This window comes from Sceloporus undulatus, chromosome 1 (assembly GCF_019175285.1).
Source record: "Sceloporus undulatus isolate JIND9_A2432 ecotype Alabama chromosome 1, SceUnd_v1.1, whole genome shotgun sequence".
Classification (NCBI taxonomy): domain Eukaryota; kingdom Metazoa; phylum Chordata; class Lepidosauria; order Squamata; family Phrynosomatidae; genus Sceloporus; species Sceloporus undulatus.
In genome coordinates this window covers 275,088,533-275,112,904 of record NC_056522.1, presented here as the reverse complement: position 1 = coordinate 275,112,904, position 24,372 = coordinate 275,088,533, and the positions used below count along the sequence as shown (strand labels likewise).

Genomic DNA, 24,372 nt, shown 5'->3' with positions numbered 1-24,372 from the left:
GGTATTTAACACTGAGGGAGTGTGATTGGTCCAAGGCCATCCAGTGAATTTCATGGCTCAGAGGGGATTAGAACCTGGGTCTCTCAAGTCACAGACTAATATCTGGACTGCCATGTCTTACTCAAAAGAGGCCTCTTCAGGAGAGGAGGGGAAAGATAAAAGCAAAGAAAACAGGCCCCAGTGGGACACAGAGGAGGCTAATATCCCTGCTAGAGATCTGTTAGAAATGGAGTTCGGACTATCCCATGTGGCTTTTGATGCTTCTCAAGAGATAGGGTTACACGGTGAGCCACTTCATTCCTCTGAGAGTTGGAAACTAGAGTGCCAGCTGCAGGGAAAACTTCAGCCAGCCTTAAAAGGAGCACACTGCGGTAATTAGGCCAGTTGTGTTGATTTAAAATCACCTATAAATTAGAAAAGCAGAAGCCATCCTTTGGGTGAAAACAACAGTGTCAAAACCTCTTTGTCGCTTTGCTTGCTGTTCCTTATTTTAACTCGCCAAAGTTTCTGGACTTTGGCTACCTCATTTAATTACTATAATTGGTTACTCAATGGATGGAAGTGGAGCCTGCTTAGACAACCTTTTGGATTTGCTTCAGCCATATTTCTGCTCTTGATAACTCTCCATGTATGGTGCTGGGTTGGTGATTTCTTCCCCAACTTAGACTAAGTATACTCAGCTAGACACATGTTGGATTTGAACAGGACCACTCACCATACTTCCTCTAATCGTACCTGGAAATATTGATAACATGGCCAGATATCTCATATGGACATTTCATCAAATATAAGACTAGTAGAGAGCCTCTTGGAGGCAATGAGTTTATGCCTCAAGAAAGCTAATATAAGAGAAGTCTGCATCAATTAGGAAGCATTCTTACTTTATCCATTGTGCACAGATAATAGATTCTTCTGGAATTGTGCTTAAAATGGACTGAAGATCCCTTTTCATGGCAGCTTCTCCAGCTCCCTGAGAATGCTACACAAAGGGTTGTGGTACCCTGGAAAAGTGGTGTACTGTGGTGAGGGGGATTACCCCCCCCCCCAACTGGATAGAGTTACTTTCTGTGAATGGAATCCTTCTGCCTATGGAAGGCAGATTCTGGATCCAACCCATGCTTGTATTGACTACCATAATAGATACAAGTACCTGTCTGGGGCTGAAATATAAACTTTTCTTGAAGGCATACCTAAAGCTTATTCTACATATATATTACAGCTATTTTTTACCTTGATTAAAATCAGCCTAAAAAGAAATCACAGTCCATGGATGACTAAAGCAAGCCTTAATTGCAGTCCTTGTACCACTGTTCCCCATTAGTCCCTAACCAATATCCTTGGACAATTGAAAAAGTGGTTTGAAGATGGCAGACTGCATTTAGTTTTCATTCCAGAAAATCAATAGAATTTCATTCACTTTTCCTTTGGCTACTCTTATGCTAATGAAGGTTTCTAAGTTGCTTTAATGCTGTGCTATACAAATGAAACAATAGAAAGGAATAATTTCATGAAGCTGGAAAACCTCTAAAGTTGAAGAATTCATGCCCACTTATCTGCAGATGGTTTTCACTAAACACAGTTCTGAAATTACTGTTGACCAGAATTTCTGCAGGGGTAAGCAAAATTAAATTCACACACATACATACATAGAGACATATAGCATGTCCCCTCTGCTGTTCAATAAAAAGGCTCCCTGAGTGATTATTAATAAGATATTTATGCCCCCAAGGCATGGCACAAAAGGAAAAGGAATTTGGAGGGAGAAAGAAAAGGCAACCTTGGTCAAGGAAAGGTGAAGCACCCAGCATCTTTTCCATTTTTGACTAATGTATTTGGCCAGGTTGGTCTACCCTTGCCTGATGTTCTTTCTATGAGTCAGGGTAGACAGCCTCCCAGTGGTCCTTGGTTTATGCTCAGTGGATGAGGCCAGAGTCTCCAGTTCCAGTTCAAATGACTTGCACCTCTTGAACTGTCAGTTATTTCTACATGGGCCAGTTATTGTACTGGCAAGATGCTCCATTATATGCTACTTTGTGAGTGGTATATTCTGGTCCTCATAGTGATGTGTATCACTAACCTGGGTCAGTCATTACCCAAATCTTAAAGTCTTTGAGGGAGGCTTGATTGGCCCCACTCTCTATTCTCTTTTTGCCATCAATCAAATACCTTCTTATGCAAACAGGACTTCAACAATTAACTGGTTGGGGCAGAAGGATGTGCAATGGATGTGTCATTTTTTTTAAAAAAAAAGTACATAATATATGACAACTTGTTTTACCTATTTTATTTTCCCTTGTAGTGTAAGCAACTTTGGGCTCCATATTGGGAGAAGTATGGGATATAAATCAAATAAATAAACAAACAAAACTGTGCATCTCAGGTCTGGCTCTAGGCAAGTAGCTCCATAGCATTCTCCAGTACTCTTTGGTGACTTTCACATAAAATCCAGTAACAGATTTAGAATCATAGAATCATAGAATTGGAAGAGACCTCAAGGGCCATCCAGTCCAACTGTCTGAAATGAAAGAATACACAATCAAAGTACCTCCAACAGTTGGCTATCCAGCCTCTGTTTAAAAGCTCATCAATCTGCAATTTATTTATTTATTGTTTGTTTGTTTATTTAAAAAGCACAGAACACTTCATGTTCATTTTTGGATGTAATTCTTCCTAACATGTAGACATTTGGTTTGCCTAATACAGTGGACTCTTGTAATACGCTGGGGTTTGGTTCCAAGATCCCCCATGGATAACAAAATCCGTGGATGCTCAAATCTCATTAAATATAATGACATAGCAAAATGGTGTCCCTTATAAAAAATGGAAAATCAAGGTTTGATATTTGAAATTTATCCTTTTTTTGAACATTTTCAAACTGTGGATGCTTGAATTTGTGTATAAAAAATCTGTGTATAAGAAGGGCCGATGGTATGCACAATTTTGTACAGGATTTTTGAGTCAAGTAAGCAGTCCAGTTCTGACTTGTATATCATAATGATAAATGCATATTAGTGGAGTGTTTTAAAATGTGGATATTACAAAATTTTCCAACATTTTTTTTGGTGGGGCTAAACAGGGCCAGTGGGACCTGTCAAGATGTCTGGATTTTAGTATTTGTAGAGTTCTGAGTGTGATGCCAGCTTTGGGTCAGTTTCTTCTCCTCTCTGTTTTTGAATTGAAAAATGGTACTTCACAAATTTGGTAATGGTAGCTTGTCCCTATCTAGATGCTACAGAGTGGTACAATGTTGCAAAGGTTTTGACAGACTAGAGCTCATAGTATCAGAGACCAGATGTGCTAATATAGACTTGGCTAGAGAGGGAAGAAGACTGTAATATGTGAGGACAAAAGGTAAAAGGAATACAAGGAGCAATAGGTCTGTGACATTTCTGTGCAGATCCTGAATATAAGAATGGAACATCTCATTCAGAATACTAGTCACTTAAATAGAACTCAACTTGTTGCTAAATTCTAACTCAGTTATTTCACGCTGATGCATCCCTTTGTAGTTTATTTATTGGTAGATTTGTGCAGGAGCAGATATTTGAAATTTCCTCCCCTGGTTTTTGAATATTTCAGATGTTAAATTTGTGTTTGTGTGTTGTCTTGCGTTGAGAATAATGAGTCTTTTCAGTGTAAACATCAAAAGACATTGTTTGCAAGTGGTTCCAATGAAGGAACTCCTGATGTTAGATCCTGTAGCAGAAATAAAGCCAGTGTTGAAATATTTAGCTTCATGTTAGTGTCTATGCTAGATAGTCGACCTGTTACCCTCTGTGGACGTGTCTAAGTGGACCCTCCAAGAACAATTTATATATAGGGGGATTTAAACTTAGCTCAAACAGAGAGAGATACAGTATAGAGCAACTGGGGTAACTTGGTCTTGAGGGATCTATCCCAGCTGTACGGGGTCCCAAAGTATATAGAACTCTAGAGGCAGGTTTCCTACTGAAAATTAGTCTTATTTAAAAAGGGGAATAAACACACCACTCAAGTGAATGACCATGCACACACACAAGAACTAGAAAAAACAAAGGTGGGAGGTTGAATTAGATGTAAGGCAGATATTCTGGAAGACCATTGTCATGTAGCAATAAGGATACTGTACTTTTCTTTCAGATAATGTTTGTGATAAGAGAAAGGAGTTATTATGGAACATCAATCATAACAACATGTGGGAAATATCACTGCTGTAACAGCTGGTTGAAATGGAACTTAAAATGGAGCAAAAACAAACAAACAAACAAAAAAACCAGAACATTAAGTTGTCATGTCAGATCAAAATTAGCTACAGGTCTTTCTAGATCTCTTGCTTCCAGAGGTATTGAAATGGTGTTTTAAGAGCTCTAGGAGGTGGTCACTTTCTGATCAGTTCCTAAGTAGTGATGTTCAATTCGTAACAGGTTGGTTCATTACATCTTTTTGCCAGCAGTTGTGCTGACAGTGCCCACAGGTGCATGCTTCTTACCCTTATGGCTTTTTCTGGCCCCCTAGGCCACATCTGCACTGCAGAAACAATCCAGTTTGACATCACTTTAATTGTCACGGCACAGTGCTATGGAATATCGGGATTTTTAGTTTGCTGCAGCGTCAGGGCTCTCTGACAGAGAAGGCTAAATATCTCACCTAACTACAAATCCACAAATTCCATAACATCAAACCATGGCCGTTAAAGTGGTGTCAAAATGGATTATTTCTGCAGTGCAGATGCAGTCCTAGCTACTGAACTGCAAATTGGTGACCTTAAACTGTTTATCTTTCATGCTGTCACTGTACACAGAGGTAGAATGTACACATGCAGTGTTTTGTGACTTGATGCATATCAGCCTGCTTCTATGTCAGGGGGGCTGCTGAATGTCCTCCAGGATTTAATTTAAAAGATTTATCCATGGTGCTGAACTCTATCCCCAAATAGGTTCAGATCCCTGGATATGATTTTAAATTTCTGACTAAAATCCAGAGTGGATTCACTGTCTCAGTGACAAGGAAACCCCATCTATCACTGGGTATATTGTCTGCAACTGCTATTGGCTAGTGTGAACCAGCTCTTAAGAATGGTGAAAATATGTGTACCGATATGCCATGAGATACTATTTCCAGTCTACTCAATGCATCGTAATAACTGGATAAAGAAATATTTTGACATGTAAAGGGAAAATATTACAGAAGCACATTGTTTGATTTAGAGTAACATACTCATACACCATATTTTTGGAAGAAATTATAACTCTGAAAGCGAACACTGTGGTCTATAGTGTGTGGATTATTTTATACCGTATGGATTATCTGATCACAACGGTATCAGAAATGCTACATTCGATGCTTGTAATATTTAGGGATATATGCTAGTGTAAGTACACATGTTTCCATGCACTAATTCAGGACACCTAATGTATTTGACACAGACACTCAAGATGTAGATTTTATACCTCTTCCCATACTGTTCTAGCAAAGTGAAATAAGGAGAAATAATGATTAGAGAATTAGAAATTTGGGTGAATATGCAGAATTTGCCAAGGGGATGTCATTACTTTCACTTTATGTGCATTTTGTCTGTAAAACGTTTTTTTTTTCATTTTAAAGAGAATGTTGTGATCTAGAAGTTGGAAATGCTAATGATGATTCACCATATGATCTCTAAATTTAAGATTAGTGTAGTAGTGTAGTAAAAGATTAGTGTAGTAAAAGATTAGTGTAGTAAAAGATTAGTGTAGAAGGCAATAGTAAGTGGCTTCAGCACATCTCTCACTGAACTTAAAATGCCTCTTTGATCCTCACTTTATAAAAACTAATCGGCTTGCCTGACCAGTTAGTTGCCTCAACTTTACAATAATCAGTACTTAGAAGACATTACTACATGAACAATTGTCAGTCATGATATATGACTAGCAAGTAATACTGGACTGCAGAGTAATGGATTTGTTTGCTGAAACTTTCCAACAGGAAGGAGGGATTGTTGCTCTCTTTAAGATCTGCCGACAGGATTGCTTCAGAGGCCTATATCCTCAGACACTCAGGACCCTGGCATCCATATGTTGTGTGGAGGAAGGAATCCAACAACTGGAAAAGGTATTATCTCAGTCCTCTGTGAAAACAATATATTCTCCTTAGTAATTAGTTACTATTTGCTTCCCAGCAATAATCTCAAAAGATTATTTTTTTCTTTTTGTGGAATTTTAATCCCAACAACAGTTTTTCACAAATAATCGATCTTTGTTGAAGAGACCCTTATTGTGCATCTTAGAGGCTGGTACAAATTAAGGTTGAAAATATCATCTTCTGGAAATCAAGAGCAAAAGTCTACAATTATTTTAATGGCTGTGAACTGCACTTTCATTAAACTGCCATTCTGTGTCTATAGATTCTGATCACTGCACAGATAGTAAGCACTCTGGCTGGGAAGGCTTATTTTACGTTATAAATTTGTACTCCCCTTCTCCCTCTTCAAAATTAGAATTGCTCAAAGTATCTACAAAGAAATAAAAACATAAGAAATGCATTTACAATGACAAATCAGTGGTAATTGAAGGAACACTAAAGTAAACTTAGCAGAGGCAGATGCATGCTTGTTTAAACAGGGAAATGATAGTGTCTTGAAGCAAAGAGTTCAAGAGCTTGGTAAAATTACTTTTGGGGGTTACAGCCCCCAGAATTATGGCTATGCTGGCTGGTGGATTCTCACAGTTGTAATCCAAAAATGGTAACATTTCTACCCTCGATGGGATTCCACATGTGATGTGATGCTATTGAGAAAGCCCTCTCATGATTTGGCAGTAGCTGTGCTTTTGTAGGCAATGGCACACGGAACATCTGCTCCAGCACGTTCCCAGGAGAAGAGATGACCCTTCCAGTAGTCTTGGCCCCAATTTGGGCATCAGAGATAATAAATAGGATTGTTTTGACAGAATCCTAAACAACAAAGCGAACCAGGCTGATTCAGACCAATTTGTTGATTGTCATCTCACTTGATCTCACTCTCTCTTTTTATTTCCAGATGTTTTCTTGAATAGCCTAGGCCTGATCTGCTGTTTGCCTTTCTTAATAATGTCTCTGTTAAATGACTCTATGTGTGCTTTCAGTAGCATAACCCAGTGATAATTTTATCGGTCTATATGTTGCTGAGCCCAACAATACAGCCTATAAGCCCTAGCCAGCATAGACAATAGTGAGGATTGCTGTGAACTAAGGTGTTCAACAGACTGCCCTGAAAGGGTGGCCTGTAGCCACCCGTTTTTATGCTGCAAGGAGGCCGCACTAACCAAATGGCACAGCTTCCATCAGGACTAAAAAGAACCCGCTGAAAATGGGTTCTTTTTAGTCCGCATGCCAGGTGCCATTGGTGTGCCATTGGTGCACTCGTGAGCACTGATGATGCACACACAGCACAGCGACGTTTGGATGCTGCACCATGCCTGTGTCATCATGACGGCCCCCATGTGGACGGGGCTGAGTCATGATGGTGGCTTTCCAGCAGTCTGTACTGGGCCTAAATGTAACAACATTTAGATGGTTACACAATACAATTCCCACTCCCAGTTTTTAACACCAGCTTCTTGTCTTCATTAACCAAGTCAGTAATAGACTGAATGAGAGCAAACAAATTGAAACTTAATACAGATAAGACAGAGGTGTCCCAGGTCAGTTGGAAGGCTAATCAGAAAATTCAGTCTTGATTTCATCCCTGAACCTGATGACCATGTCTTGGGGTTAGCCAAAAGTCTGTTTGCACAGTTAAAATGAGTGCACCTGCTTTTTGAAAAGCTAGATCTGGCCACAGTAACAAATGCCTATATTACTTCCTGATTGCTGAAACTTTCCAACAGGAAGGAGGGATTGTTGCTGTTAATATTATAGACAGTTGAATAGGATATCATTCTATTGGGGCAGGTAAATAAATTAAAGTATGCCAGATGGAATTCATTGTCATCACTGAAAACAAAATTTAAAAAGTAAATATTATTTAGAACCTGTTAAAAATTAATCAAGGGGGATACGACTATTAATAAGGGGACTTATTTTTATTATTTATTTTATTTATTCTACTTATTTCATTTATATTTCATTTTTCTCCTGGATGGTGTTCAAAGTGGCTTACAGCATAAATTTAAACTGAACCATTAAAAAAGAATGAAGTATAAATAGTACAATCAATTAAAACACTATTTTAAAAACATTAAAATTTAAAACAAAACACTTAAAATACACAATACGTATTAAAACAGCACACTCAGTTACACAAAACTCCACTCTGGTAAGTCAAGGGAGAAGATCTATTTAATCAGGAAGATTACCAGCAAAAAGATAACAGCAGATCAGTCTCCCTTGGGAATCAGTTCCTATGCCTAGGCGCAGCCAACAAGAAGGCTCTCTCCCGTGTCCTCAACAATTGAGCCTTGGGGGGTGGTGGGAGAGAGGGAAAGCTCTCTCTGAAGATCATAAGACTCAAGCAGGTTCATATGGGGTGATATGGGCTTTCAAATAGTATGGACCTAAGCCATACAGGGCTTTATAAGTCAAAACCAGCACTTTGAATCATGCTCAGAAATGGACTGGCAGCAAGTGAAGCAGTTTCAGCAAGGTTCCCTGTTGCCTATAAATATATTCCCTATAACCAGCTCCAGTTAGCAGTCTAGCTGCAGCATGAACCTGCTGAAGTTTCCAAAGAGTTTTCAAAGGCAGCCTCATGTAGATACACTTATTACAGTAATCCAAGCCATTAAACAGTGTAAGGAAGGGAAATCACCAGGACTTGATGGCTTTACCATAATCTGTTATACAATGCGCCCACATTATACGTGGGCGTGCTTTACGCGGTCTTGAGAGTATGCGGTCAAGCTGCGGAGCATGTGGAGGGCACAAGGGGCGGCGTGTCCCATTCAAATGAATGGAAGTGTGCGCCCGTGACGCCCTGCATACCGCTGCGCCACCGCACACAGGGCCCATTGTTTCCAATGGGGCTCGAGCAGAGGCGGAATTCGCCTTACGTGGTGGGGTCCGGAACGGATCCCTCGCGTAAGGCAAGGGCGGACTGTAAAACCTTTGGTGAGGAATTGAGTGAACCAATACAATTAGTGATGAATTAAGGTATAGAGGGGATATTACCAAAAACATGGAAAGAAGCAGAAATTGTATTAATCCCCAAAGAGAATAAAGACTAATTGGATGTGAGAAATTACTGACCCATCTCTCTCCTGAACACAGACTACAAGATATTTGTGATAGTCTTGGCAAATAGGTTGAAAACGTATTTAGGAAAATTAATAGATGAAGATCAAAGTGGATACTTACCTCAATGACAAATGAGAGAAAATATTAGGCTTATTTTGAATGCACTAGAATATTATGAACAACATAATGGAAAAAAGCAGGGTTAGAATCATAGAATCATAGAGTTGGAAGAGACTACAAGGGCCATCCAGTTCAACCCCCTGCCATGCAGGAAATCTCAATCAAAGCATCCCCGACAGATGGCCATCCAACCTGTGCTTGAAGACCTTTAAGGAAGGAGACTCCATTACACTCTGAGGGAATGTGTTCCACTGTAGAACAGCCCTTACTGTCAGGAAGTTCCTCCTAATGTTCAGGTGGAATCTCTTTTCCTGTAGCTTGCATCCATTGTTCCGGGTCCTGTTCTCTGGAGCAGCAGAAAACAAGTTAGCTCCCTCCTCAATATGACATCCCTTCAAATATTTAAACAGGGCTATCATATCACCTCTTAACTTTCTCTTCTCCAGGCTAAACATCTCCAGCTCCCTAATTTGTTCCTCATGGGGCATTCATTGTTTGTGGGGATATTTCCACTTTTCCATTTTCCACTTTTGTATGAATGTCATCCTAGCTGTGGTTAACATATAGAAGATTGTCTTTCCAAATTCATTTTCTACATAATCCTCCATAATTCCTAATAAAGATAATTCTGATTTTAGTAGGAGTTTGATATTCAAAATATTTTCTATAATTTATTTTATATCCCTCCAATATTTTTTAGCTTGTGAGCACATCCACCAACAGTGATAGAAATTCCCCTTCTCTTTCCGACATTTCCAACATTTGTTTTCTTTTAATTTGTAGATTATGAAGCAATGGAGATGGACAGAGTAGCCTGCTTAGTATGACAGAACTCTCCAAAAAGACATAATAATGATTGGATAGTAGTAAAAAAATTTTTGAGCGCAAATGGGGCAAAGTAATAACAATAAACCTAACATAATGAAGCAACTTCAATTTTGTAGAGAGAGTTAAAATCAACTAATATAATGAGGTTAAAAAGGATGGAAAGGGAGTATTGACAGAGGAAAGACTGGAAATAGGGGAAGTTCTCCATGAAAAAAGGATGAAAGGTGAAACCCACGGAAATTAGGATTTAAAAAGTAAAGAAAGCTACTTTGAAAAGGGAAGACAGAAAAATACCGACAGATAGGAAGTGTGTGAATGACAGGGGATAAATGGGAGTATATGGCATAAGATATCGATGAGAGGAGTAAAGAATGATTGGGAAAGGTATAAGGAAAGGAAAGTAAGTGATAGAGGGTTAGTGTAGGTGATAGAAGGTAAGGGTAGGTTGGATAAGAAAGGGATGGAAGGAAGTTGTGGAGGATGATGATGAGATGGAGGAGGAGTAAGATAGGAGAAAGAAGATGAAGGAGAAATAGAAAGGATTGGAGAGAGTAAGAGGGGTAAAAGGAATTGATGATAAAAGATGGAATTTGGAAAGAAATGATTAGTAGAGTGAATAGAAGTAGGAAGAAGAAGTAAGGAAGAAGAAAGAGTGTGGGGAAGGAATAAGAGGTGATGCATGTCTTATGTAAGGGTGTATTCGATTATATTTACTGTTTGTAATGTATGTTATTTTTAATGTACTGTTTGTTTGTAAGGTATGTTGTATTTGTTTGGTTGTCTGATGGTTTTAAACAATAAAATTAATTATTTTTTTTAAAAAAAATTGTATTGGGAAAGTATAATAAGAGTATTAAGACAAGAAGTATTTCATTCAATTGTCTCCAAGTTTGTTCAGTGAGTTTATGTAGAAATGTGTATGCCCCAAAACAAATAAAATTCACTAAAATATGGAAAAGCTCAAGTAAAATTAAGTCTTTTGCCTCTCATCTCTGCATAATGTCATGTTTTGAGCCGATGAGGTGGAACATAAGGGTGCCAGTTTTGAGACAATTCTGCCAGGTTTGAGACAAATATAATCAATGAACATTAAGAAGAGGCTTTCAGCAATGTACTACACAAGCTAATTTTAACTCTCAGTGATAGATGCTTGACTAACTTTCATGATAAACATGGAAATGTTACCACCTATGAACTAGATTGCTCATAGGTCCCCTTTCTTCTCTCAGAAGTGCATTTTTAAACTTAGGAAAATGAGTACCATTACCAGTCACACAACCTCATCCATTGTATTTTCATAAAACACATTTTGCATATTTGAGTAATTTGGCTCTTCAGCTTAATGATAACATATGTCATATCTGCTTAAAATGATGTGCCTCATATTTTAATGCCTAGAATGAATGGGAAAAAGAGAAGAAGAGGATAGAACATCGTTCTGTTGCAGAAGTGAGATCTGTTGGCCAATTATGGAGAAAATTTTCCACATTTTGATTGAGTTAGGAGTTGATTTAAAGAGCTCTGCAGTCTTCTTTTCTGCACTACATTTACAGTGAATTTCAGATTGCAACATTTTAAAAAGAAAATAGTGTGCAAAATCTTCTTGGTCAGAATTTCTGTAGAAAAGCCAAATAGTAAAACTTGCATTGCTGCAGCATTCTGTTGTATGGAGAAATAGGATGCTTGAGGTGCTTAGGTGAGCTCTGCTGAGGGTTGGATATGTCTATCAGTTTTGCTGCATTCTGGTAGTCAAGGTCTGCTGTCTCAGCCTAGGATTTTCACTGCCCTGTCCCATATTTGTCCTTTTTCACTTGCTGCCCCTCACTCCTGGAATCTCCTTCCCCCACGAACATGGGTCATCACTTCTTTAACCAGTTTCAAAACTGAGTTGAAGACCATCATTTTCAGAGAAGCGTTCCCAAGCATTACATGATTATTATTTGTTATTTGACGTTCTTAATTTGTTGCCTGTTTTACTTTATTGAACCCTTTCCTGTATTGTTATTTATTATTTATATGTATTATGCTATTATTTCTTAGATTGTACACCATGGGCAGATTTATTTTATCTATTTTATTGTTTGTATGTGCAGCACTGTGTAAATCTACAGTGCTATATAAATAAAGCATAATATAATCATAATAAGGATTACTAGAAATGTAACTTTTTACCCAACTTGTCTTAATTCAGTGAGTGATCATTGCAGCCAAGTGGGTATAGGGTTGTAGCCAAGTGTCAACTGAATATGGAAGGATTTTAATAAATGCAAATTTAAATACTCACGGTAGCTTAAATGGCTAACTATTCTTCCCTTTTGTTTAAATAACATAAATCAGAGACAAGTTTTTTCCCCTTCTGGGTGATTTTGTTTTCCACATTTTACCACAGTGATGGGGAAAAAACCCTAGTGTCTTTTGCCAAACTGAAACGTTGTCATTGGCATCACCATCATATTCCTGACCTCATTCAATCTCCAAATAGAAAATGAGAACTTAATCTTTTGTCCTTTTATATTTTTTCTAAACAAGGAAACTCCTTTTTGGAGCAGAAAAATATAGGGAAGCCATCCCTTCTTTTGTTCTTTTTACCTCCCCCTTTCTTTCACATATGTATGCACACAAGCCTGTCATTTGCATCTGTGGTGTGTCAAATGTACTGAATAACTCTCTTCATGTGGCATTTTAAAGATAAAATGGGTTTTTTTTCTTATTGGTCAACCAGGGTGTAATTGTCAAAACGTACTCCTGCTGACCTAGTGTCATGATTCCAGTGCAGGCAGACCCAAGAAACACACAACAAAGTGACTGGAGGTGAACATGCTACAACTTTATAGTTACAGCTGTGTAGTGCGCAATGAGGCAGTGCACTGACTTTACTGTGAGAGGGTGACAGCCGAGGAACCCATGTGTGTACGTCACCATTTTGTGGGTTCCCTATCACTCCAAAGTGATGCTTTACACCCCCAAAGATAATCACCTGTCCCCCAAAACTGGAATATTTTCCATGCCATTCCCCCACAATTGTGATAAAATTATGGCCATGAAAAAGACAAAGTGGTTTAGTAGGAAGGCACTTCATGCTTGAATGCTGGGAGGGGACTTGGGGATGAAAATATATACTTCTCAATTGGACCTGAGATGAGCCTGCCTCCCTTGGCTTCCAGTTGGCCATCTTTCCCAGACTGCAAAATGGTGTACAGGTTCCTGAGAACAGGGCCACTGTGCCAGGAGGCTAACATGATAGGTGTCTGCCACCCCAAACTATCCTATAAATAGTCTTCAGGAGAGTGTAGTGCTCTGGCTTTTAAGACAGATTGTCTTCCATTAGGGTCAAACTGAAGAAGATACAGAGTGCAGCTCTGTATCCATCTGTTCTGCCCATCTATTGTTTCACTCTAAAGTAAATTCTTTAATCCATGGAACTAGATAAGGATCACTGTGCATGGAGAAAGAAAACTCAATCTTTTGCTTCCCAAATGCTTTATACTCCAGCTTCCCCTATTTCAAAGTAAAGGAAGAAATATGACAATTGATATAGTGGGGAAGGACTTGTTTTAGTGGGGAGAAGCTAGGGACAGAAAATGTTAAAAGTTTCCTCCTTGGGTAAGATGGTTCCAATCTGGATAAGGGCCCTTACTTTACAGTGAAATGTCAATGCAGAAGTGTATGCTACATATGGTACAGGAAGTGTAATTGACCTTTACTATCTGTTTCTAGACCCAATTTAAGTTGAGGCATTAATGTAGAGGTGGTAAACATGCAGCCCTTCAGATGTTGGTCTTCAACACCCAGCATCCTTAGCCAGCTTAGACAGTAGTGAGGGATGCTGAGACATGCAGTCCAAGAACATTTGGAAGGCTGGATCATTCCCACTATTGCCTAAATAACTTGGGATCAGCTTACTCAAATGACTGCCTTCATTGGTTTATATGTACTTGAAAATGTTCTTATTGGGATCCTGTCCAGATGCTCCACCCCCAAGTGAATTGAGGGTGGTAGCTACTAGTGAGATGGCCCTTGCACTTGGCTCTGGAATAGTCTTCACAGAGAGGTTTTCATTGCATCTTTCTTATCCTAATTCTTTCCTCATCCAGACCTTTTAAAAACAACCTGAAATTGTCGTGTTTTTTTAAAAAAAAACATTTCAAAGACTGAACTGCAAAATGACCTAATTTTTGTCCTGCTTTCAACTACTGCTTAATAAAAAGAATCAACTTTTTATTAAGCTGTAGTTTACTATTTTTGTTAAATAGTTTATCTTAATATTGTATTATGTTGAAGGGTAGCCATAGACATACAATATGAAAATAAGTGGCAAATTTTTAGATTGATCATTTGCACTGTTGGTCCTGATTTATAATTATTGACGATCATTGCTCCCATTTTTTTTTAAAAAAGTGAGAACATTACAAATAATGGTAAAAAGAGACTTTATGGTCATTTTGTTGACTCACAAGAGTGCCTTTCTTTTCTTCTTCCATGCTGCTATTCATCAAGTTTCTGGAGCATCTCAGTCTGATCATCAGACTTTGACAACACAGTTGCTCACAGTTTCCTTTGTTCAGTGTGTTACATAGGTCATACTGCTAATGGAAAGTCAGGCTGACAGTCCCCAAATGACCAAATTATGTGGCGTTTAATGTGGGAGGATGATTCCTAAAATTGCTATCTCTTCTGAACTAAGTCTGTTGAAGAACTGTTTGGGCAAAATTAGAAAGGAGTGCAATTGTTATGTTGGAATCATGCAGTTCTCAATTTGTTACAGGGCTGAAAGTTCAGGCATTCCTCACTGTTTTTTATGATGGTTTGGCTGATGGGGATTGCAGTTTAACAGCATCTGGACAGCCACATGATCCCCATCCCTGATTTATCGAATGCCACCTCCCAAAGGCTTCTTAAATTAATTAGCAGTGAAAAATGTGCTGTATATGGCAGATAGTGATGTGATTTAATTTAGTTTATGGCCAGGGTGTTCATATATGCGTTTACGCTCCTGCAAGCATTTTGTCATAGTGTGTGTAGCTTTCAAAATCTTACTTGGAAAGGAGCCAAAGTTAATGATAAAAATTTTCAGTAGGGAATACAAAAAATGATCTTATGGGACTGAATAAATTTACATAGAATCAGAGAATTTGAAAGAGCTTCAAGGACCATAGAATCCAACTGTGCCATGCAGGAATACAGAGCTAAAGCAGACCTGAGAGATAACCATCCAACCTGTTTAAAGACCTCCAAACAAAGAGAGTCCACCACCTCTTTTGAACAGCTCTTACTGTTGAGATGTTCCTCTTAATGTTTGTGTGTAGTCTTTTTTTCTTACAACTTGAATTCATTGGTTCATGTTCTAGTTTCTGGAGCAGCAGAAAACAAGTTTGCTCCATCTGCTACATGACATCATATCAGCTCTCAATGTTTTCCAAGTTAAACATACCAAACTCCCTAAATCAATTGTTATTGAGCTTGAATTTTAGTCCTTTCACCACATTTTAAGGGAGCTGGTTTGGTTCAAACGATTTACATTATTGCAAACATACAAAGAGTGTTGTTGGCCATTGAAAAAAACAACACACTGACAATTTCAAGGTGATAAGAGCACTAACGACTTCTAAGCATACTGACAGGTCCCTACCATTAGGAAGACTTGGGAAGCTGCAGAAGCAAAACATTTGAAGTGTCATGGGCTGCATCTGCACTGCAGAATGATTGCAGTTTGACCTTACTTTAACAGCCATGACTCAACATTATGGAATTCTGGGATTTGTAGTTTTGTGAGATATTTAGCCTTCCCTGTCTGATAGCTCTGATGCCACAACAAAGGCTGTGTGTGTGTGTGTGTGTGTGTGTGTGGTGTTGTAGAAGGTGTTGTCACCTTCTGCTGGAGAATAATAATTGCTCTGCTTGTAAGATGAACTACTGTATATCATGTTCACCAACATACAGTCAGCCCTCCTTATCTATGGATTCACCTATACACGGTTGGAAAACATTAAAAATATATATAAATGCTAAAAAGCAAGGCTTGGTTTTGCAATTTCATATAAGGAACACCATTTTACATTGCCATATATATAGGATAATTAATATGATTGTATATAATTAGTAACTAGTAGGATGTTTGTTTTGAAGATGGAAGTGATATGTTTAAATGATGAGGTTGATTGTTCTTTGTAATATCTGTTGTATTATTTTTTTTTGTGTGTATATACAATATACAATACCAATCATAGCAATAAACCCTCCTTCATTCCTCCTACTTTTCAAAAACCCCAGCCTTCATGTTTTGTTTTTATACACCTATTTAACATCTAAATAAATCCAAATAACCTATTCATAATAACATCCTTACCCAGTTCACACCTCCCCACTTTCTACTTCTTTTCTATCATACTTTCATTCATACTTTCATTCATCTTCCTTCCACCTTTTTCCAATCCTATCCGCCTCCCTCCACTACACTTTCTTATCCTTCTTACTCGTTTTAGTTCATTCTCCTTCCTTTATCTTTCAACCTTCAATCTTTATCCCTCCTACTTCTTCCTTATTCTTCTCATTTTTCTTCTTATGTTTCCCATCCTCATACCATCTTATTTCCTTCTTTTCCCCAAGTCTTCTTTTTTTCATAACCCTTCTTATATGCCCCCCCCCCACTTTAACTTACTCCTACCTTCTTACACTTACATCAGTGAATGCCATTATATTTAATAGGATTTGAGCATCCACAGATTTTCGTATCCACAGGGGCCCTCGGAACCAAGCCCCAGTGGGCCCACTATATGAAAGGGAAAGGGTCAAAAACACTTAGACCATAAATAATCAGATAAGGTGTACTATCTTATGGAAGTATATTTTTTCTAAATCCTGTTTTCACAAACTGTGTTAGGCACAAGCAGGGAAAGAACCCAAAATTCATAGAATCATAGAATCATAGAGTTAGAAGAGACAAGGGCCATCCAGTCCAGTCCCCTGCCATGCAGGAACTCTCAATCAAAGTATACCTTCCAGATGGCCATCCAGCCTCTGCTTGAAGACCTCCAAGGAAGGAGACTCCACTACACTCCATGGGAGTGTGTTCTGTTGTTGAACAGCCCTTACTGTCAGGAAGTTCCTCCTAATGTTGAGGTGGAATCTCTTTTCCTGTAGCTTTGATCCATTGTTCCTGATCCGAGTCTCTGGAGCAGCAGAAATCAAGCTTGCTCCTTCCTCAATATGACATCCCTTCAAATATTTAAATAGGGCTATCATATCACCTCTTAACCTTCTCTTCTTCAGGCTAAACACCTCCAGCTCCCTAAGTCGTTCCTCCTAGGGCATGGTTTCCAGACCCTTCACCATTTTAGTCGCCCTCCTTTGGACACGCTCCAGTTTCTCAATGTCCTTTCTGAATTGTGGTGCCCAGAACTGGACATAATATTCCAGGTGGGGCCTGACCAAAGCAGAATAGAGTGGCACTATTACTTCCCTTGATCTAGACACTATAGTTCTATTGATGCAGCCTAAAATTGCATTGGCCTTGTTAGCTACCGCATCACACTGTTGACTGACGTTCAACTTGTGGTCTACATGGACTCCCAGATCTCTTTCACACGTAGTCTCGTTCAGCCAGGTGTCCCCCATCCTATATCTGTCCATTTCATTTTTCCGCCCTAAGTGCTGTACCTTACATTTCTCTGTGTTGAAATTCATTTTGTTAGCTTTGGCCCAGCTTTCTACTCTATTCAGGTCATTTTGAATTTTGATCCTGACCTCTGGTGTATTAGCTACTCCTCCTAATATGGTGTCATCTGCAAATTTGATAAGTATGCCCCCAATTATGTCATCTAAGTCATTGATAAAGATGTTGAATAGCACTGAGCCCAGGACAGAGCCCTATGGGACCCTACTGGTCACTTCTCTCCAGGATGAAAAGGAGCCATTGTTGAGCACCCTTTGGCCAGTCAACCAATTACAAATCCATGTAACAGTTACTTTGTCTAGCCCACATTTTACAAGCTTCTCTGCAGGAATGTCATGGGAAATTTTGTCAAAGGCCTTACTGAAATCAAGATATACTATATCCACAGTATTCCCTTCATCTACCAAGTTAGTAATTTTATCAAAAAGAGAGATTAGATTTGTCTGGCATGACTTGTTTCTCTGAAACACATGTTGACTTTTTGTGATTATGGCATTGCTTTCTAGATATTCACAGAATCTCTGTTCAATGTTCTGCTCTAGAATCTTTCCTGGTATTGATGTCAGACTAACTAGATGATAATTGTTGGGATCCTCTTTTTTCCCCTTTTTGAAGATGGGGACAATGTTTGCCCTCCTCCAGTCGGCTGGGATCTCTCCTGTTCTCCAGGAGTTTTCAAAGATTATTGCCAATGGCTCCGATATTACATTTGCCAGTTCTTTTAATACCCTTGGATGTAGTTCATCTGATCCTGGAGACTTATATTCATTTAGATTAACCAGGTATGCCTGTACTATCTCTTTACTTATTGTGTGCTGAAATTCCCCTATTCTGTCCTCTGCTCCATTATCCTCAGGTTGAGCACCCTTTGCCTTTTCTGAGAAGACTGAGGCAAAGAAGGTGTTGAGTAATTCTGCCTTTTTTCTGTCCCCTGTTAGCATTTTGCCATTTTCTCCACATAGTGGCCCTACCACTTCCTTCTTCCTTTCATTGGTACTTTATGGTAATTCTTTGTATTTTATAGCATAGATTAATTTTTGTCCTGTGCTAAATATTTTACTTTGTAAAATTGTGATGAGCACTAGATTTATGTCTTGAAATCCTGCCATTTTGTAGGCATGTTAATAGTTCGTTGTGAATGAGAAATAGCTTACAGTCACCTGATGATGCTTTGTATTTTATTTAGGGATTTATCGCATGGATAAAGTAGAAGCAACAATCAGGTTTGACAAATGGTCCACAATCAGCATCTGAGAAATCAGCTCCAATGTGACTAATGATAACTTTGTTTTATTATAGCTCAGGGAAACCCACCTGGCAAGCAAACTGACTTTTCTGGGGAGAAAGGAAAAGCTTGCTCAGCTTTTAAACTCAGGACAGTGTTTAATGAAAATCAATAATGGATTTACAGCAGCAGCAAGATTCACTCCCCACTTCTGCAGATTGTGATGGGAACTGAAAGAGTTCTATATAAGGACAATAAAGAAAATAAATCAATATTTAGAAATTCTTGTATTTTTTTAATCTACAGGCTGAAGACACAACAACACAATATTTCTCAGTTTCCATTATTTATATTAATTAATTGAAATATTTATAACCTTGAGGACATCTAAGGAGGCTAACAATAATCAAAAGAAAGGAATAACTGAGATGGGAGGAGGAGGCCAGCATCCATGGTGGATGAGGTTATATAAATAAACATAGGAGAACAATTTAAGAAACATATCAATAAATATCAGTATAACAATATCACAATCTTCCTCAAATAAATATGCATTCAGTCTCAAAAATCTTGTTAATTTTTGGGAATAGGAATAACCTCATGGTGGATGAGGTTATATAAATAAACATAGGCCCGTTACAGACGGGCATAAAGTATGGACTGGGTCTGTATTAGGGTTAGAAAGGGGCATCCCTTCCAGACGCCCCTAACCCTAATACGGAACCAGTCTGTACAAAATGGCGGGGCCCATTCCACATGGGGGCCGCCATCTTTATGTAGCGGATGTGCTGCGTCTGCACATCGCGTGGCGCATATGACGCTGTGAGTGTGCCATTGGCGCCTCGCGGCGTCATATCCATGCCACGGAAAGAAGTGCCATTTTGGGGCTTCTTTTTGCTCTGCGAGGGAGCCTCACAGTTTGGCTGCTGCGGCTCCCTCACAGAGCAACCGGCAGTGGCGCGAGACTGCCTGTTTTGGGCGGTCTGTGACGTGCCATAGGAGAACAATAAAAAACCTATATCAATAAATATCAGTATAAAAATATTACAACCTTCCTCAAATAAATATTCATTCAGTCTCAAAAATCTTGTTAATATTTGGGAATAGGAATAGCTACTCCCATATTTTGGGACAGCAACCCCCATATTTTGGACTACAATTCACAGAATCTCCCAGGGATTGCAGAACTTGTGGTCCAAAAAGTAACACTTTCAGCTTCTGCCCCCACATATCTATGATGAGTTAAAATTAACATGTCTCCCTATAAATCATACCCATAACCTAAAAAATACTGTCATCATCAGTGCTGAAAGACACCTACTTTTCATGTCTGGGTTCTCCACTGCATGTGAGGTGGTGGACAGGGCTACATCATCACAATTTCTGCCTGTTGCTGTTTGTTTGTTTGTTTTTAACTGCAAAAAATCAGTGTTAAATTATGGAGACCTATGAATGAAAGACCTCCAAGACACCCTCTCATGATCAACCTGTTTGGGCCCTGCAAATTTAGGGCTGTGACTTCCTTGATTGAGTCTATCCATTGACAATGCAGTCTTCTTTTCCTCCTCCTTCTCACTTTACCAAGTATTAATAATCTTTTCTAAAGAGTCATGACATATATTCAAATTACAATAGTTTGAGTCTGACACATTCTGTTGCTGATCTGCATTGTACCTGTTTGCATTGTCCACATCTTGCCATTAAAATGAGGACTCCAAATGCAGGGTTCTGAATATTTTGAAGAGTGGCCTATGAAGTAGAAAGGTACACATCTTGTAGACATGTGACAGATCGCATATATTGTGGAATAGGGTCTGGCATGTATAAAATGACTGCAGTAGGTGTATATGCAAAGCTGCCCTGTTGGGTTAAATACTAGAATGGGTTAAATGGCTACTAGATGTGTACATACTAGTTTAACATAAATAAACTGATGGACAGGTCTTATTTACACTTATGAATCTGTGCCTTGCACATTAGAAGCATCCACCAATACCAGTCAGTGTCTTTCAAGGGCTGATTAAAATAGTTTATAAAAAAGATAGATCAGTTAGCATAAAATCTCCTTGCTGAAGTTGGAGCCAAACACACTACTATAATAAAGCAGACTTGCTGACATGGTAGCTTTGTCTCTCACTACAAACCATATTGCTGACTTTATGATTATCAGAAAAATTTTGGGACACAGTGTTAACGGTCTAAATCTGAATGTTCAGTTCAACATATTGCTTCTCTTCCTTTGATTATATGGCAAAGTGTCTTCTTATGTTATGGTTCAGTGTAAATTATACTTGGCTTCATGTAGATATCTAGTCATTGGTGCTTTCCCAGAGGCTTCTAGTGGCTAGAGCATCTCTGGCTGCTTTTTCATTACCCATAGATTGCTCTGAAAAACTTATTCTACCTAGACGTATTCTTAAAGGGCACCTGAGGGAAAAACAGAGGCTTTTTTTTAGTGCCTGCCATTGCCAAATTAGGAAGGCTCCAAAACCTTTGGGGAGGATTAGTCCCTTTCTAATTTATTTTCTAATAATTTGCCTGCACTTTCAAAGCAGCTAATTCCTTAAAAATGATTGGGGGGGGGGGTCTTCTAAACAATGGCCACATGAACTATACAGACAGCACCCCTTTTTTTCAGGACTGATAGACAAGTTTGTTTGGACCACAGCTCACAATGAACCACATCTTATACAGCCAGAAGCATTTGCCTCAGTACACAGGTCAAGTGTTGCTTTTAGACCACAGTTTAGTCAGCTTCTTGTTTCTACCGTTGTGGTACAATAATTGAAAGTAGTGAAAGGAGACTTCAATCCCTGTATCCATACACCTATGATATCCAGTTGGATACACACTATACATCACTCTCTTGGAAGATAGTTTAGAAGTGCCATCTGGTGCAGTACACAGGTGCTTACATGAAGGGGAGTGGCAGTGGTTAGGTGCCTGGTTTGCATAGCTCCTATTTTGCTAGTTAGCAGTGCATTTCCACGCCCAATTTAAAATGATGTTGGCCTTAAAAGACTTAAATCAGCGGTTCTTAACTTGAGATCCATGCATCACCACTGAATTTCAGGAAGTCCATGAATGAGAAACAAATTACATCTTTATTTTCACTAAGCACTTTAAGTGAAATTTAGTATTTCCTTCAATTATGAATGTAGGCAATAAACCACAATGGTACTATTAGTGGTACCTGTGACTTTGTCACCTATAAAAAAATCACAAATATGTTAATATCATATTACAATTGTTGCAGATATCTCAAAATCTTCTTTAAAGTGATAAGGGGTTCATAGGCTTCACCAGACTGCTATTGCACAATAAAAGTTACGGATTCCTGCCTAAAATGTTCTGAAGGACTACTGCCACCCATATTGGTCAGCCTTTTACTTTATGCTTGATCAGGATAGCTCTTTTGATTTGCCTACAGTTATGGAAGACCTTTTTCATTGGTATCTGTGGTGGCTGGAGGTTTCCAAGCCAGGTGAGTGTGCCATTAATACACTCTCGGGTTTATTCCAGGTTTTGAAGGAGCCATTCATGGTGCAAACTGTATTATGCAAATCATTTTAACATCTTAGGCCCAAAACACATGGCACAAAGGAAGCTGCTTCCAGTTAATTTTAGGTCTGGTGTTTAGATTATTCATGCCCCCAAAGCAGCTGGAAGCTTCCTGATGCCACCAAAAGGAGTTTGAGTCCACAGCAAAAAGGACTTGGTTTAAACCAAATCCTGGCCAGCACAGCTTGGGACCTGCAGCAGTGGATTGCTTTGGGAATAGACCATGTGGTCACCGCTGTCCTGGCTTGATTGCAGCCAGAGCGGCCAGAGGCAGCTCCTTCTTGGCCGTCTGCTTTACCCCTATCATAGCTTTTTAAAAGTCTGCCTGTATTTATTTACAGTGTTTAATTATGGCTTGTCAGCCTGCCAGGGATTCTTAGCCATGTATAACAGAGGAAAAACACTATTTAAAATGTTAAATATAAACAGATAAAACAGACAAGAATATTATTTTTTAAAAACACAAAAATAAATTCTGTGTGTGTGTGTGCATGCGCGCGTGCGCGCGCATGTGTATTATACATGCATACATACATACATGATATGATAGACCTGTTTAAGTATTTGAAGGTGTCGTAATGAGGATGGAGCAAGCGTGCCTTCTGCTGCTCCATAGAATAGGACCCAGAACAACGGATGCAAGTTACAGGAAAAGAGATTTCACCTAAATATTAGAAGAAACTTCCTGACATTGAGAGCTATTCAACAGTTGAACAAACTCCCTTGGAGTGTAGTGGAGTCTCCTTCTTTGCAGATTTTTAAACAGAGGCTGGGTGGCCATCTGTTGGGGATGCTTTGATGTTGAGTTCCTGCATGGCAGGGGGTTGGACTTGGTGGCCCTTGTGGTCTCCTCTGTGATTCTATGATAATGCTGAAGACTTTAAGGATCTAAAGAACATTTACAACTTCTCTCTTACTTTACAAGAAAGCATGTCTTGATACATAAAAAGCAGCTCAGATTAAAAAATGGCCAACTGTTACAAGCTTTTTTTTTACCATTTTGCAAGATTGGAATGAACAAGCTCTTCTTTCATTAGCATCAGCAGCAATACCAAAAACAAAATTTTAGCAAATTTTGTGCAAGAATGTATTTGCAGAAAACCATCAGTAGTTGTTGTTTTTCAGCTATCATTGTTATCGCTGTACGACTTCAAGTCATTTCTAACTTATGGTGAGCCTAAGGCAAACATATCATAAAATCATAGAGTTGGAAGAGACCACAAGGGCCATCCAGTCCAACCCCCTGCCATGCAGGAAATCCAAATCAAAGCATCACTGACAGATGGCCATCCAGCCTCTGCTTAAAGACCTCCAAGGAAGGAGACTCCACTACACTCTGAGGGAGTTTGTTCCACTGGTGAACAGCCCTTACTGTCAGGAAGTTCTTCCTAATGTTGAGGTGGAATCTCTTTTACTGCAGCTTGGATCCATTGTCCCTGGTCCTGTTGTCTGGAGCAGCAGAAAACAAGCTTGTTCCCTCCTCAATGTGACACTCCTTCAAATATTTAAACAGGGCTATCATATCACCTCTTAACCTTCTCTTCTCCAGGCTAAACATCCCCAGCTCCCTGAGTCGTTCCTCATAGGGCATGGTTTCCAGACCTTTCACCATTTTAGTCGCCCTCCTCTGGACACGCCCCAGTTTCTCAATGTCCTTTTTGAATTTTGGTGCCCAGAACTGGACACAATATTCCAGGTGGAGCCTGACCAGAGCAGAATACAGTGGCACTATTACTTCTCTTGATTTAGATACTATACTTTTATTGATGCAGCCTAAAATCGCATTGGCCCTTTTAGC

The 24,372-nt window shown here is 39.0% G+C and overlaps 1 protein-coding gene across 1 annotated transcript in view; it reads left to right on the top strand.

Annotated features, from left to right (window-relative positions):
- The window catches only part of INSC (INSC spindle orientation adaptor protein), a 143,314-nt gene that overhangs the window by 52,314 nt on the left and 66,628 nt on the right, over window positions 1-24,372 (top strand). The window contains exon 6 of the mRNA XM_042438402.1: window positions 5,944-6,069. Coding sequence (XP_042294336.1) covers window positions 5,944-6,069 — 126 coding nt within the window. The remainder of the gene's footprint in view (window positions 1-5,943; window positions 6,070-24,372) is intronic.